This window comes from Rhincodon typus, chromosome 24 (assembly GCF_021869965.1).
Source record: "Rhincodon typus isolate 14 chromosome 24, sRhiTyp1.1, whole genome shotgun sequence".
NCBI classification, from domain to species: domain Eukaryota; kingdom Metazoa; phylum Chordata; class Chondrichthyes; order Orectolobiformes; family Rhincodontidae; genus Rhincodon; species Rhincodon typus.
Window position 1 is genome coordinate 7,236,665 of NC_063355.1, and position 16,081 is coordinate 7,252,745.

The 16,081-nt window shown below is 40.7% G+C and overlaps 1 protein-coding gene across 3 annotated transcripts in view; it reads left to right on the forward strand.

Annotated features, from left to right (window-relative positions):
• Positions 1-16,081, forward strand: part of zgc:63587 (uncharacterized protein LOC393431 homolog) — a 122,379-nt gene that overhangs the window by 90,949 nt on the left and 15,349 nt on the right. For all 3 annotated transcript variants that reach the window (XM_048611242.1, XM_048611241.1, XM_048611243.1), the window contains one exon: positions 5,911-5,968. In XM_048611242.1, coding sequence (XP_048467199.1) covers positions 5,911-5,968 — 58 coding nt within the window. The remainder of the gene's footprint in view (positions 1-5,910; positions 5,969-16,081) is intronic.

Genomic DNA, 16,081 nt, shown 5'->3' on the forward strand with positions numbered 1-16,081 from the left:
CGGTTATCCTTCAGTAAAAATCTGTTTCCATAACTAGAAAAGCTGGTAATTTTTCAGTGTTTCTGTGCTTATTCCATGCCCTTCCAAATCCATTCAATTGCAAGACTTCAATTTAAGAATAAAATTTAGGTTTCTATGCATTGAATAAAGGATTTATTGCAAATTTACAAGTTGCTCAATTAAATGTAACTTACTAGGTTCAGGCCAATAACCTCCATCTGGACCACATCTGAATTGGAGATTTACAAGAGCTTCAGTCAAGGTCTCCCAACTCCTAAATCTTTCTTTATTTGACACACTGTTACACGAAATATCTCTTGTTCAGAACTATATGATCTGTGCCATACACTGAAAAGCAGAGGGCAGTATTTATCCATTCTGGCATTCAGATGATCACGTGATTAAATCCAGGTTTATCATAGAGTACAGTCGAATTAGAAAAATCACAGAACCATTGGATATCAGTTAATTCATATTTTTTAGAAAAATCACCTTTCTGTCGAGGAGAATTTTTGAGGGTGTAGGACAATGCCACTTTTCTTTTAATATGTTAATGGAATGAGGGCGTCAGTGGCTAGGCCAGCATTTACTGCCCAACCCTAATTGCTCAGAGGCCAGTTACAGGTCAACCACATTGCAGTGGGTCTGGAGTTATTTCTTTTCAGCACCGTACAGGCCCTTCGGCCCATGATGTTGTGCCAACCTATTATCCTACTGAGATCAAACTACCCTGCATACTCTACGTTTTACTCTCATCCATGTGCCTATCCAAGAGTGGCTTAAAAGTCTCTCAAAGTATCGGATTCCACACACCCACCACTCTCTGTGCAAAGAACCTACATCTGACAACTCCCCTATACCTTCCACCAATCACCTTCGAATTATGCCCCCTCATAGTAGTCATTTCTGCCTGGGAAAAAGTCTCTGACTATCCACTCTATCTATGCCTCTCTTCATCTTGTACACCTCTATCAAGTCACCTCTCCTCCTTTTTGCTCCAATGAGAAAAAACCTAGCTCCCTCAACCTTTCCTCAAAGACCTACCCTCCAGTCCAGGCTGCATCCTGGTAAATCTCTTCTGCACCCTCTCCAAAGCTTCCACATCCTTCTGATAATGAGGCAACCAGAACTGAACACGATATTCCAATTGTCATCTAACCAGGGTTTTATAGAGCTGCAGCATAATCTCGCGGCTCTTAAACTCAATTCCCATGCCAATGAAAGCCAACATGCCATACGCCTTCTTTACAACCCTGTCAACTTGGGTAGCAACTTTGAGGGGTATGTAGAAAAAATCAGATAAGGATGAGTTTCCTTACCTAAACGATGTTGGTGAACCAGATGGATTTTTCCGACAATCGATGAATTCATGGTCATCATTAAACACTCCATTCCAGATTTTTTAAAATTAAAATCAAATTCTATAATCTACCGTAGTCTGATTCAAACCCAGTTCCCAGAACATGTTTAATCCAGAGAACCTGTTAGTCTAGCGATAATACCACTAGGCCAAGCCTCCCATTCCATGCTGTTCTTTGCCTGATACCTAACAACTCAGAAGAGATATTGTAACTGTCTAATGTGTTTGCTTGTTGGGCAGAAAATGGAGGTCAGCAGCTGAACACATGTTCAGGTTGGGAAGGAGCTCATGTCTATTCATGAGTATGAGTTATGAGTTCATGTTTGCGATTGTCCGGTCCCTGGCAACTGTAGTGAGCATAGCGCAAAGATGTAAGACTGTGTGCAATTAGAGATTAAATCCCTCATTGTTCACTCACACAACATTATATATGCATGGTGGCAGATGCTTTACAAGACAAAGGGATTCAGATTCATGGAGTAGATTTTGTTTATTTATTCATGGGACATGAGCTGGCCAGCATTATTCCCTGTTTCTTGTTGCCCTTGAGAAGGTCGTAGTGAGCTGCCTACCGAACCCTGCAGTCCAAGTGGTGTATGCTGACTCACAGTGCTGTTAGGGAGTAAGTTCCAGGATTTTGACCCAATAACAGTGAAAGAACTGTGATATGTTTGCAAGTCAGGATGGTGAGCGGCTTGGAGGGAAATTGCAGGTGGTGGTGTTTCTGTGTATCTGCTCCCCTTGTCCTTCTAGCTAGAAGAGGTCGTGGCTGAGAAGATGCTGTCTGAGGATCTTTGTTTAATTTCTGCAGTGCATCTCATAGAGAACGCTGCTGCCACTCAACGTCAGTGGTGGAGGGAGTGGATGCTTGTGGATGTAGTGCCAATCAAGCGGGCTGCTTTGTCCTGGTTGGTGTCAAGCTTCTTGAGTGTTGTTGAAGCTGCACTTATCCAGGCAAGTGGGGAGTATTCCATCACACTCTTGACTTGTGCCTTGTAGATGGTGGACCGGCTCTGGTGAGCCAGGAGGTAAGTTACTCCCAGAGTTTTCCTAATCTCTGACGTGCTCTTGCAGCCGCTGTACTTACGTGGGGAGTCCAGTTGATTTTCTGTTTAGTGGTAACCCAAAAGATATTGATAGTGGGACATTCAGTAATAGTAACAACAGTGAATGTCAAGAGGCGTGGTTGGAGTGTCTCTTACTGGACATGACCATTGCCTGGCATTTATGTGGAACGAATGCTACTTGTCAGCCCAAGCCTGGACATTGTCCAGATCTTGTTGCATTTGAACGTGGACTGCTTCAGTATCTGAGGAGTTGCAAATGGTGCACAACATTGTGCAGTCATTGGGGAACATCCACACTTCTGACCCTATGGGAGAGATTTCAGTTTATTTGCATTGGGTAAAGGAAAGAGATTAAGCAATATACAGTAATGACAAAGAAACAGTCCTGGGGAAGCAAGCTTTCGGAAATCTAGGTATGCAAACTGAAATGAAATAATATTAATGAATGGCAAACAGGAAAGGTAATTATGACTCTGAAAATAGAAAATCATGTGGCAATAGCATTGCCTGAGCTTTGACTGCAACTGCGTTGATTTTAAAGTGTTCTTGATATAAACCCTCAGGAAGCATAGTTACAGAAAAATGTGAGCGAGGGTTGCTATCTTAATTAGAGACTGTATTATATTACGTGCATGAGAGGATTTAAATGGAGAAGTAGCCTAAAGAGGTTCCTTTGGAATTGAGCTAAATAAAGTGAGAGGATTGGATGTGGCTCTAAGTATATTCTAACTCATCAAGAGGGGAAAATAAATTGAAAATGTAATTTCCAGAGAATGTAGAGGGGCATATTAATAATAGAGATGTAATTGTGGTAACTTTTAATCATATACAAGGCTAGACAGAGAGGAAAAATTTTTGTGATGAAAAGGGAGAGGTTTGTTTGCAATGCATTTGCTATTATTTTCTAAAATGATCTGTTGCAGCTCTTAAAAAGGAGGCGTGCACTCCTTAAATAAAAATAGAAAATACTGGATATAGATGTTGCCAGCCTCTGGTGAGAGAAAGAGTCAATAAAACCTGTTTTCTGGGGAGACTCTGGCATTGTGGTAATGTCACTGGACAAGTTATCCAGAGGCCCAGGTTAATGTTGTGGGGTCATAGACTCAAATCCCACCATGGCAACTGCTGAAATTTAAATGAATTAAACTGGAAAGTTAATCTCAGTAATGACCATGATCGCTATTGTCAATTGACATAAAAATCCATACAGTTCACCAACATCCTTAGGCAAGTATATCTGCCATCCTTCCCAAGTCTGGCCTACATGTGACTCAGCACCCTCAGTAATGTGGTTAACTCTTAATTGTATTCAAGGGCAATTTGAGTTGGGCAACAAATGCTGACCCTCTCAATATCACCCAGTTTCCATGAAAGAATAAGGAGAAAATCCGATCTCATGGATCATCACCCTGAAACGACTCAGTTTCTCCCTCCACAGAGGCTGCCAGAACTGCTGAATGTTTCCATCATTTTCAAAGTTTATTTCAGATTTCCAGTACCCACAGTTCTTTTCTTTTTCTTTTGCAGTAATTGCCCTATTAAAGTATTTAAGCAGAGCCACTCAGATGACTTGAAAGGGTGAGAGTATCTGAGAAGCAACGACCACAATATAATAAGTCAATGTATGAATAGAAGAGGGAACTGTTGAACACAAGGAATTTGACTGGAGAATCATTACTTTTCAATTTGCTATAAATTACTTTGCCCAGATAAAATGTAAGGCATGGCAAAGGGAAGGAATTGCCAAATATGGCCATAACCTGTCATAGATAACAGAAACATTCTAACAGGAAATAGAAAATGCCAAAATCTGGCATATTCCAATCGAGGGGAAAAGAAGAACAGGGTCAAATTTTAAACTTGAAACAATAAAAAAAAAATTCAAGTCAGCCAGTCCAAATATAGGGAATATCTCAGAAAACTGCAGGAAATTAGATTAAAAAGACAGAAAGGGACGTTGAGAGAAACACCTGAGTAGCAGGAAGTTGAGGACGATAGACAAGGGGTATTTTTCTGACTAAGCTTGTGTTCAGTGAGATTCTGCAAGGATCAACGTTGGGCTCTCGCCGTTTGTTGTATACAATTTAGACATGAATATAGGAGGTCGGTCAGTAAGTTTGCGAATGGTACAAAAATTGGTGGGGTGCTAAATATGGAGGCGGATAGCCTCAGATTGCAGCAGGATATAAGTGGGCTGGTTGGCTGGGCTGATCTGCGGCAAATGGAATTCAATCTGGATAATTGAGGTGATGTGCTTGGGCAGGCCAAACAAGGTAAGGGAATATATGAGGAGTGGTAGGGAAGCACCAAGCATCAGAGGGATCTTGGTCTGCAAGTCCCACTAGTCCCTTAGGCAGTGAGACAGGTAGATGAAGTGGTTAAGAAGGCATAATGGATACTTGGCTTTGCTAGTCAAGGCATTGAGTTTAAGAACAAGGAGATTATGCTGGAACTATATAAAATGTTAGTTAGGCCACAGCTAGAGCATTGTTTGCAGTTTTGGAATTTACATTACAGGAGGGGGTCCAGAGCAGATTTACCAGGATGTTGCCTGGGCTGGAGAGCTTTTGTTGTGAAGAGAGATTGGCTAGACGGGTTGTTTTCTTTGGGCAAGAGGAGGCAGCATGTGATTGTGATGTATAAAATTGAGGGACATGGGTAGGGTAGACAGGAAGGAACTTTTCCACTTGGTGGAGGGATCCGTGACGAGGGAACACAGATTTAAGGTAAGGGGCAGGAGGTTTAGTGGAGATGTGAGGACATTTATTTTTCACCCGGAGGGTGGTGGGATTCTGGTACTTGCTTTCTATAAGGGTAGTAGAGGCAGAAACTGTCAACATTTAAGAAGTGTTTAGATGTGCCAAGATATGCAAGGCCTTTGGCCAAGTGCTGGAAAATGGGATTAGCATACTAGGTGCTTGTTTTTGTCATGTCCTCTGATGTCACACTCAGGATCATCCTTTCTAGCGGTATTTCTGGCAGGAAAATGTAACAATCCTTCTTTTATAGGGACCTGATGATCGGGTTGGTACAAGTCATGTATTAAATATACCCGTATATTCTGCATGTGTATTAATTAAATATAAGAACAGTTGACATCTGGAGCTTTCAAACTGTTAATACTAAAAGAAACCCCATGATAAAAATCCTCAAACTGCTATTGGAATGGCTTTTGGACGTAGTATATTCTTTAATAATACAATTCAGTGCTTTCTTCCATTAGGATGGCTCAGTTCTGTTTGAATTCAGGTTGTCATGTCACTATTTCCACCATTTTTTAATAGATGCAGATTGACAGTACGTGATTGTATGTGAGATGATTTTGGATGCATTTGTGTGGGTTTCCCTGCAAATAATTTCCAATTGCACCTAATTGACATACTTACCCAAGGAAGAATCCAGCACAGGGAGGAGGTCACCATGAGGGATGGGCAGCGACCTTGAGTTAGACAAGTTTCTGATTTTCTCTCTCTGTATCACCAGGGACGTGGAGGATGAAACAGTTGACAAGGACAAGATTTTGCTGCAGAAGGAGGCTGAAGTGAGTATCAGTTTCTAACAGCCAAACGTGCAGAGAGATCAATGAAAACATCTTTATCACGAATATTTTCAGTACTTAAAGCATAGACTCCAAAGCAGCATCTGGAAAAAAAATGTTTTTTTCTGTTTCTGAATAATTTATAAATAGCAAAACAGGAAGCAGTGCTGAATTCGGTGGGTTTCTTTACTTACAGCTGCCTTAATTGTTGTTGTCGTTGTCATCATCAAACTTAGTCTTTCAGTATGTGACTTTTGCCAGGATATGTACAAAACTGAACAGCTCTATTCAAACCCTGGTAACTGATGGTTGTGCAACGTGCAACTGTTTGGTGGAGGCAGTTGGAAAGGAGTTTGGAGCAGGAATAAGGATCGAAATGAGGGAGGGGGAACAGTGGGGTAGCCTGGGAGAGGCAGAACAGAGACAATGGTCATCGAGGGGAACAGGGAGGGGGGTTTGATAGAAGGGAGAATTGGGTCAGGGTGTTGCAGAGGGGGTGCAGAGAAAGGAGTGGCCAAGGTGGAGGGAACGGGGGAGAATGAGGGGACTAAGTGGCAGAGGGAAGGAAGTGGAGGGGTAGCAGAGGGAGAGGGAAGGAGATGGCAGAGGAAAGGAAAGGGACAGGAGTGTGGGTGAAGGAGGGGTTGGGGAAGAGTGGAGGGCTTAGGACAGGGAAGGGAACCATAAAGCAAGGAGAAGTGAATGCAGGAGGCAGGAGAGGGAAGAGAATAGAGAAAGAATGAAGAAAATGGAGGGAATGAGAGAGTGGTGAAGGGGGAAAGAAATAGTGGAGAAGATAGGTGGTAGTAGGGAAGAAAGGAACAGCGTGAGGAATGAACTTGTAAAGAGGAGGAGGAGTTGGCTAGCAGAAAATAGGAAAGTCAAGGCTGGAAGATCATGTTTATTTTTTATGAATCACATTGCTCTCAAGGGCAAGGCTGTCTTTTGTTCCTCAAAATGAATTCTGCTTGAGAAGCTGATACTGAGCTGCCTTGTTGAAGTCCTAATGTTTGTGTGTTGTCAGTGCAGTTAGGGAAGGATCTCTGGTTCGGGTGTTTGGAGGGAATGTTCAGGTGGTGGCATTCCATGTATGTTTTCCTTTGCTCATCTGCAATAGAGATTGCATGGTTGGAAGGAGCTGTTGAAGAAGGCTTGGCAAGTTGCTGCAGTGCACCTTGAATATAGTACACACTGCTGTCCCTCAGCATTGGCAGTGGAGGGATTGAATGTTTAAGGTGGTGGATGAGGCACCAGTCAAGCAAGCTACTTTGTTGAGCTACTTGAGTGTTATTCGAGTTGCACTCATTCAGGCAACTAAAAAGTATTCCTTCACATTATTGACTAGGCACAAGCCAGCAGTGAACAAAACTCTGGTGCGGCCGCACTTGGAGTATTGCGTACAGTTCTGGTCACCGCATTATAGGAAGGATGTGGAAGCATTGGAAAGGGTGCAGAGGAGATTTACAAGGATGTTGCCTGGTATGGAGGGAAGGTCTTATGAGGAAAGGCTGAGGGTCTTGAGGCTGTTTTCGTTAGAGAGAAGAAGGTTAAGAAGTGACTTGATAGAGACATACAAGATGATCAGAGGATTAGATAGGGTGGACAGTGGGAGCCTTTTTCCTCGGATGGTGATGGCTAGCACGAGGGGACGAAGCTTTAAATTGAGGAGTGATAGATATAGGACAGATGTCAGAGGTAGGCTCTTTACTCAGAGTGTAGTAAGGGCATGGAATGCCCTGCCTGCAAAAGTAGTAGACTCGCCCACTTTAAGGGCATTTAAATGGTCATTGGATAAACATATGGATGATAATGGAATAGTTTAGGTTAGATGGGCTTCAGATTGGTTTCACAGGTCGGCGCAACATCGAGGGCCGAAGGGCCTGTACTGTGCTGTAATGTTCTATGTTCTATGTTCTGTGTTCTGTGTTCTATGTTCTGTGTTCTGTGTTCTATGTTCTATGTTCTATCAGGATTTGTCAAGTCAGGAGGTAAATTAAATGCTGTAGAATTCCCAACCTCTTGACCTGTTGTTGTTGCTGCTGTGTTTTTATGGCTGGTCCAGTTAAGTTTTAGGTTAGTGGTAACTGCCAGGATGTTGGCAAGGTTTTCTGCAACGGTAACGCCATTGAACATGGAGATATTGTTGGATTCTGTCTTGTTGATGGTGGCCACCGCATGGCACTTGTATGGTACAGGTGTTATTTATCAACCACTTATCAGCCCAAGGTTGAATGTTGTCCAGGTTTAGAAGAGAGGAGGCAGCAAAAGAGAAGGGGGTGGAAAGTATATGTTGAGTCAAAATATTAGATATGGATATTTAATTAGTGGAGCAGAGCTGAGGTATCCTGTGGTCTATGCCTGTTTCAGTTTCTTCTCGTAGTTTTAAGTATTTTCCCAAAACATTGCAATTTCATTACATACGCAGCTATCAATGCTGTTTTGATACATTGTGATTTAGAAAAGATGGATATTTGTGAGGTGTTAGAGTTGCATGATCCCATCCACCAGTGCACCTTAACAATTAGAGTAGCTGGAATATCTAGTAAGAAAAAATCCTGCAAAGTTTGTTAAAAGCACCAATGCTCTCTGCTGCCTATTCAAATAGATATAGTTTGCTTCTCCTAAAAGTGTGCAGTCCCCTACTTTAAAGTCAGGATTAGAGAGGGTTATCTGTTTCATTTAAAACAATAGGTAAGTTATGCAATTCATGCCATTAAATACTTTACGCATAAATCCCTCCCAAGACTGGATAGTGACAGTTAAATAAAATGAGTGCAATTTCACTCTAATGCATTATGATAGAACATGACTGCTGACTTTTCACAATGTTCACTTGAGAGAGTGGAGGAACCCGCAGGGTTTAATATCTCATCTGAAAGAGAGCAACTTCAGCACTACAGTGTCATCTCGAATTTTGTATCCTGTCCTGCAGTGGGATTTGACCTAGGAACCCCGTGAGCTGGAGGTGACAACACTACCAACTAAATCACAATAGCCATACAATACTGGAGAGAGAAAGTGAGCTATAATGGTGTAGAGGGAGCAGGTAAATTGTGGCCAATGTCGCTTAATCAGGTTCACTGGTTTTCCAAATCAAAGAAGAAGAATGTCCTCTCGCTGAGCTCTTCAGTTGGTTACTGCCATCCAGTCAAACAGTTACACTCGGAATTAATCCGTTGTTTTCTGCATGCATCCATTCTAATCTAATTACTCTCTGCCCTGGGATGCGCATTGTTTGCATGGCTTGGCATGTTGCCACGTGATAGTTAGACTTTAGCTGCAAAGCAATTGTGTGTGTATGTGTGTGGCTATGAGGAGTGCTCATATTTATCTAATCGCATGCATACAAGCTGTTTACTTCCTTGGGGAGCAAGAGCCTGACGATATTGCAGGGGTACAGTTAAAGCAGGTATCAAGATGAAGACTGCCTTCTAACCACCCTAATCCTCTGAACTTTAGTGCGCCTGTGAAATACTTTAGATTGTGATGTTCATTCAGTTAAAAGACTGCAATGAGCTGTTTTTCTGGTTCAGTTCATTTTTTCATAACCAGAAATATGTGGGAAGTGTGAATGGGTTTGCTGCTGTCCTTTTCATTTCAGAGACCTAGTTCCAATCTGATTCAGACTGATAGGGTGAATGCTTTTCTGTGTTGACTGTAAAAGCTCCATGTGAAGCCAATTTGATGACATCTCAAAGCATTTTCCGTTGGGTCCTTTCACAATAGAAAAATATCCTTAATTCTGAGCAAATTTACAGACAATCACTGTCTTGCTCAGAGGACAAGCAGAATAGCTTGTGCACTAAATAAAGTGGTGCGGAGGGCACGTTTGAGATTTAAATTTAGCTATCAATGTACAATGGGGGTAGTTGGAAGAGTTGTTGGGTGCTGCGTGGAGCAACACTATAAATACATTAGCAATGCTATAAATATATTAGTATGTTTAGTATTTTTGCACAAAGTGACCAGAGTGATACTTCCTGGTGTTGAAGTTGAGATTTTGTGTTCTTGTTTCTCTTTTGCAACATGTTCACTAAGAGTTCTGAATGTTGGATGGAAAAAGCAGTATTTATGGGTCTTCAGTTAAGAACGCTGCAATTACACCACCCACATACGTAACACATGAATGCATGTGGCCATTTGTAATTAATTTGTGCCTTTTTCCCCTCCTTTTATATAATAAACTACACACAAAATGTTTTGCACTTGGCAAAACAACAGTTAGTTGAGCAAATCAAATCCTCCAGAAATCTTTATTTTCAAAGCTACGTTTTTAGTGGAAGACTATGTATTCTTTCATTGAAGCGAGCGGATATTGGCAAGGTCGTTATTGTTTTTATTTTCCCACAATGGAACTCTAATTATGCTTAGCTGACATATCTAGCAGTCTCACCTAGTGGAAGGAAAGTAACTGCATTTATATAAGGTGCTGTCTTTAATTTAATTGCTTCACACTGTGAGGACCTCAAAGTTGCATCTTTCAGCTGTTGTGAAATGTGCCTTTATCAGCAGAACACTTTGTGGATGGACTGGGAGGAAATCAGCTGACAGTCTGCGGCTTCTGGGAAATTCTTGAAAAAACAAACTCTTTCTTCCTTTCCTGAGAAGTTCCTGGGTTTCTGGAATAAATGGCCTGTCATGATGTGCTGGCAGAAAAATTACTGCCATACAGCATGAATTAGACGATCACTTAGCTAATTATTTTGATCCAAATTTCAGCTTCAGATTTTAAGGGGTAGGTTTTTAAGTGGTTTACATAATATGCAGCATTTATTGAGAATGAAGCTTTACCTTTAGGCAGCAAACTGACAATCCATCCCTTTATAGTTTTCTACTCTGAGCAACAGCTGTTGCTCAATGTGTGCAAGCTAAAAGAAAAAGGAAACATTGGCACAATTTGTACTGCCTTTGCTTATTTCTGTGCTGAATGTGGCCTGTACTCATGCAGACCACATCACTACCAGTGAGACTGTGTGCACTTGAAAAAGTTTTGGTGACTCTGGAAGGCAACCTTGAGATGCTGTGGCTGATAAGATGACACAACTTGAAGAAAACTTAGAGCATCCACTCTACAAACCCAACCATTAAAAGGAAGGTTTTAATTCACTAAATGCTTAACTTGGTAAAGTAGGGTACGTTAGTGCTTTAAAAAGCAAAACGTGTACTAATTTGGAGGCCAACATCAAAATAAAAAGCGGGAATGAGCACACCAAGGTTATTAACAGTGAGATGAGAATTGAAAAGAAAAGAGATGGAGGGAAGGCGATGGCCTAGTAGTATTACCGCTGGACTGTTTATCCAGAGACCCACATAACGTTCTGGGGACCCAGATTCGAATCCTGCCACGGCAGATGGTGGAATTTGAATTCAATAAATATCTCGAATTAAGAGTCTAATGATGACCATAAATCCATTGCCAATTGTCAGGAAAAACACATCTGGTTCACTAATGACCTTTAGGGAAGGAAACTGCCATCCTTACCTGGTCTGGCCTATATGTGACTCCAGAACCACAGCAAGCTTAACTGCCCTCTGGGCAATTAGGGATGGGCAATAAATGCTGCCTAGCCAATGACGCCCTCATCCTATGAATGAATAAGGGGAAAAAAAATTTGAATCCATTTTGGATTTTGTGTTGGCAGGACTTGATTTGTCTGATAATCTCCCTCTATACAAAATCTGACATACTTCTGCAGTAATGACATGGGTTGCAACATAGACACTCACTGCAACCATCCCTAGAATGGAACCATACAATCTTCTATCACAGGAGACAGCCATTCAGCCATCATGTGGTGGCATACTAACAAGGAACAAGAGCAGGCCACTTGGACCTCCAAAGCCTGCTCTGTCATTCAATAAAATCATGGCTGATTTTAATCTCAACTGTACATTCTTGCATATCCCCAAGAATTTTTCATCTCCTTGGTAATCAAGAATCTGTCAAAAATATTTAAAGATACTGTGCCTGTTGCCTTTTGAGGAAGGCAAGTTAAAAGACTTAACCCTCAGAAAACAATATGTGTCTCATTGAAAAAAGCCATCAAATGTAGGCCTACAACTCCACTTCTTATTATCTATAACTTCTGTTATTGATGTAGGTGCCATGTTGGGTGACTTAAGTTTTCACTGTATTCTTCATGTAAAAGTACATATGATAAATTTCTATTCTATTCTATACTTTTTCTTAAAAACTCAGAAAATTACCCCTCCTCAAATATATATTCAGCTGCTTTTAAAAAGTTGCCATGGAATCTGACACCACCATGTTTTCATGTTCAAAATCAGTGTCTTAAGTTTTTAAAAAATACTTGTTTCCTTTCTTATAGATTTAAAACAATTAAAATAATGACCTATCATGACTGATTCCAATTACAAAAGGAAGTAGTTTCTCTATATGTGTACAATCAAAGGTACAAGGATGCTACCAGAAATGCGAAATTAAACGTCTCTTCTCCTGACCTAACTGAGGCATTTTAAATTGTGAAAAATTTTTTTATAAAATAGGCACAGTGAATATTATTTGTGATCTGCAAGGCGAGAGGTGATCAAAATAAAATTGTTAACTGAAAATCAATTTGAGAACTCAAAAGAAAATTTCACCAGTGTGATATAGCAGGAAGTTACAGGAATGGTGGGCTGTGGAGACAGTGAGGCCCTGGAGGAATTGAACGAACTTAAACATTGCCAGGATTCGATGTAGGTCAGTGACAACAGGGATGAAGGATAAACTGGACTTATTGTGTGGGTAAATAGGTTTATGTGGAATGAAAGTTGGGATATTGGCCTAGAGAGCATTGGAATAGTCAATTCTTGAGATAAAGCAATGGATCAAAGTTTCAATAGCAATTGAGCTAAAATGGAAGTAAGTGCAGAGTCAGACACTATTATGTAATTGGAAGAAGACAGTCATTTTGTTGGAAAATCATCTGTACTCAAAGACCGCACAACATTTACAAAAGAATTGCTTCTGTATGAGGCAATCAAACAGGAAGAAGGATGCAGTCAGTGACTTTTTACTAGCGTTTATTTAGAAAATATTGCTTACCTGGTGTCCACTGCAGGATGAACAGAAATGTGACAAATTAGAGACAGCTGAAGAGGTCAAGGGAGATGGTGAGGTAGAGTTGGTGACCAAGAAAGCACTGAAACTACAAAGCTGTAATGCTGCAGGGAAGATTAGTTATAGTCCATTCACTGGTAACTATCAAGTAACCATCAAAGAAAATGAGCAGTTTCTGGTAAACAGACTTTATAGCACATAGAGCAAGCCTGAGAGGCTGCTTTGTTTCTGTCATTCAATTAGACCATGGCTGATCTGAACCCTCATTTCATTTGCCTGTCTTAGCTGCATGTTTCTTGATACTCTATATTCTGCTTCAGTAATTGTAACAGCTGCTTGCCTGATGTATGGATTGTGACCAAGATCCTGTCACAAGTCGAACACTTTGATGAAAAGAGTGAGGGAAATGGACAAGTGCTTTGACATTTTATCTAGGTGCTTTCTTATAGGCAAAGTCAAAAGTCACATGATGCCCGGTTATAGTTCCACAGGTTTATTTGAAATCACAAGCTTTTAGAGCATTGCCCCTTCGTCAGGTGAAATATAGGCATGTAGCAAAATCAAATGGGATATAAATGCTGCATCTAGTTGCTCTTTCTTAAATGGAGGGGAACTAAGTAGTGATCCACACTCGTCAAAATCAATAACTTTATTTCTTATCATCCTCTTTGACTATTCTGGTCTTTGCACAACTGTTGTATCCTACTCATTGCTTCTCCAGTACTGTGACATTTGCACATTCCAGTGTACTAGGTTCAGCATCTATAAACTCTTCTTAGTCTCCTTGGACACTGCTGTGCACAAACTCTGTTGTTCAGCATTATATGCCTGCTTCCTGAGCTGCACTAATTTCTATTTGCTTATTACCCCGTGTCGGGATTTTGTACTTTATTTAAAACTTTTCTACCTACTGTATGCTGCACCAGTGTCAGGATAACAGATTTCTGTTCTCATTGCAAGGACAAAACCTGCAATATGTGCATTGAGATCAAACCTTCCTGCTGAAGATTAATGTTCGGCAGTGTTCCATACCTATTTAAAGATAATTAGCGAGAATCTTGGTTGATTTGTGTGAAATAAGCCCTCATTTAAGTTAATTCCCTACCTTGGCCTTGTGTTTAAGTGTTTGCAAAATATATTTTGGAGCTAGTTTTCTAAATATTTTTAAACAACAAAGTGCTTGCCACAGGGTAGCTTGCTTCTGAAAAAGGCAAATATCTTTTCAGAATTTCTGAGTTTGGGACATGAAAATATTATTTCCACCTTAAAGTCCATGTTAAGTATTGCCGGTAGCTTTCACAATGATTAATTTCTGTCACTTTTGCCCAAATGGAAGACCATTACTGTGTGATAGTTTTAAATGCAGATATCAGATAATGGTGTGATCTCTCAGAAGTTATCCATGTTTCAATTAGTGTAGAAAGCTGTTACCGAATATATTATTCACTTGAGGGAGCAGAGGGAGGAGAGGAGGTCCTAATTTTAGTTTTGTTTCTTTGGTTGTTAATGCTTCAGATCACAATACTAACTTCTATATAAAGCATCTGTAGAAGAGTGACTCCTTGTGATGCTTGCAGAGGCACATGCTGAAGTGAGAAACTTGCCTTGGATTTGCTTGGGACCTGGGAAATGGAATCTCTCTAAAACATTCTCATAAATGTGCTGAAGTAGAGAACATATTGAACACAGATAAGCTACAATTGGAATTTTTGTGTTACTTATTAGTTGTTTGTGAATTTGGAGAAATGTACGTTGTCCAGTAATATATGCCCATGACTTTTATTTTTTTTTCATGGAATATGTGCGTCAGTCTTTAAACCAGCATTTTTTGCCTACTTTCTTATTTTCCCTTGAGCAGGTAGTGATGAGCTGTCGTCTTCAACCACTGCAGTCCATCTGCTGCAGGTACACTCCAGTTCAACTGGAAAGTGGTTGCCATGATTTAGATTCCATGACGGTGAAGGAACAGCAATAAAGTTCTAAGTCCGCATGGGATTTGTGGCTTGCAAATGATGGTCTCCTGCAATTGCATCCCTTGTCCTTCTAGGTGAGGCTGTTGGTTTGGAAGGTGATGTTGAAGGTGCCGTAGTGAATTACTGTCATGCAATTTGTAGATGACCTTTACTGCTGTCAGCATACATCTATGGTGGAGGGAGTAAATGTAAGAACATAAATTGGAGCAGGAGTAGGCCATCTGACCCGTCGAATTTTTAAGGTGGTGGTTGGGGTGCTTTGCCCCGAATGATGTGGAGCTTTTTAAGTGTTGTTAGAGGTGCACTCATTCACGCAAATAGAGATTATTCCATCATACTCCTGACGTGTGCCTTGTAGATAATGGGCCAGCTTTGGGGAGTCAGAACATGAGTTGTTCATCGCACAATTCCCAACTTCTGACCTCCTGTCACCCTTGCACGGTTGATTTAGTGAGACTCCAGCAGCTCATCTGAAAAAACAAATGACTTGGGAACAATGCATGTTCAACACCATTTTTATTCAATTTTCTTATTTAAACATAGCATATTTGGCTTGCAGACATTTGTGTGGTATTAGTCGAAGCATTTTAGTGGGCTGTTTGGCTTACAGAAAATATTGCTTATGATGCAGGTAACTTGGCAACTTTGATTAGTTTGGGACTGACTTCCTCTGGTTAGGTGTTATTTTTAGAAAGGTACATTGCAGTCTCTTGCCCTTGTACACCCTGCTTTACTGCCTCAGGAACATGGAAATTGCAGCAGCCCTTATTACAGACCCATATTTGTTTTGGTTTGTGGAATGTCTAGGTTTTTATAAATGTTTCCATTGACAGAGCTGCTCTCTAGTGTCTAATGTGCTAAACCACGTCCTTTGAAAACAAGTGGAGATTTGAGGATGACTCTACAGGGAGTATTACCTCCCTGAAATTCTACATATTGAAAGCATCACAGGATATGCTGATAATGCACGAGAATATTATTAAAGTAGAAAATCATTGAATGGTGGAGCAGACTTGGAAGGTTGAATGGCCTACTCTGACTTCAGCTACTTTTTATTTATACTGTTCTTTTATGACATGG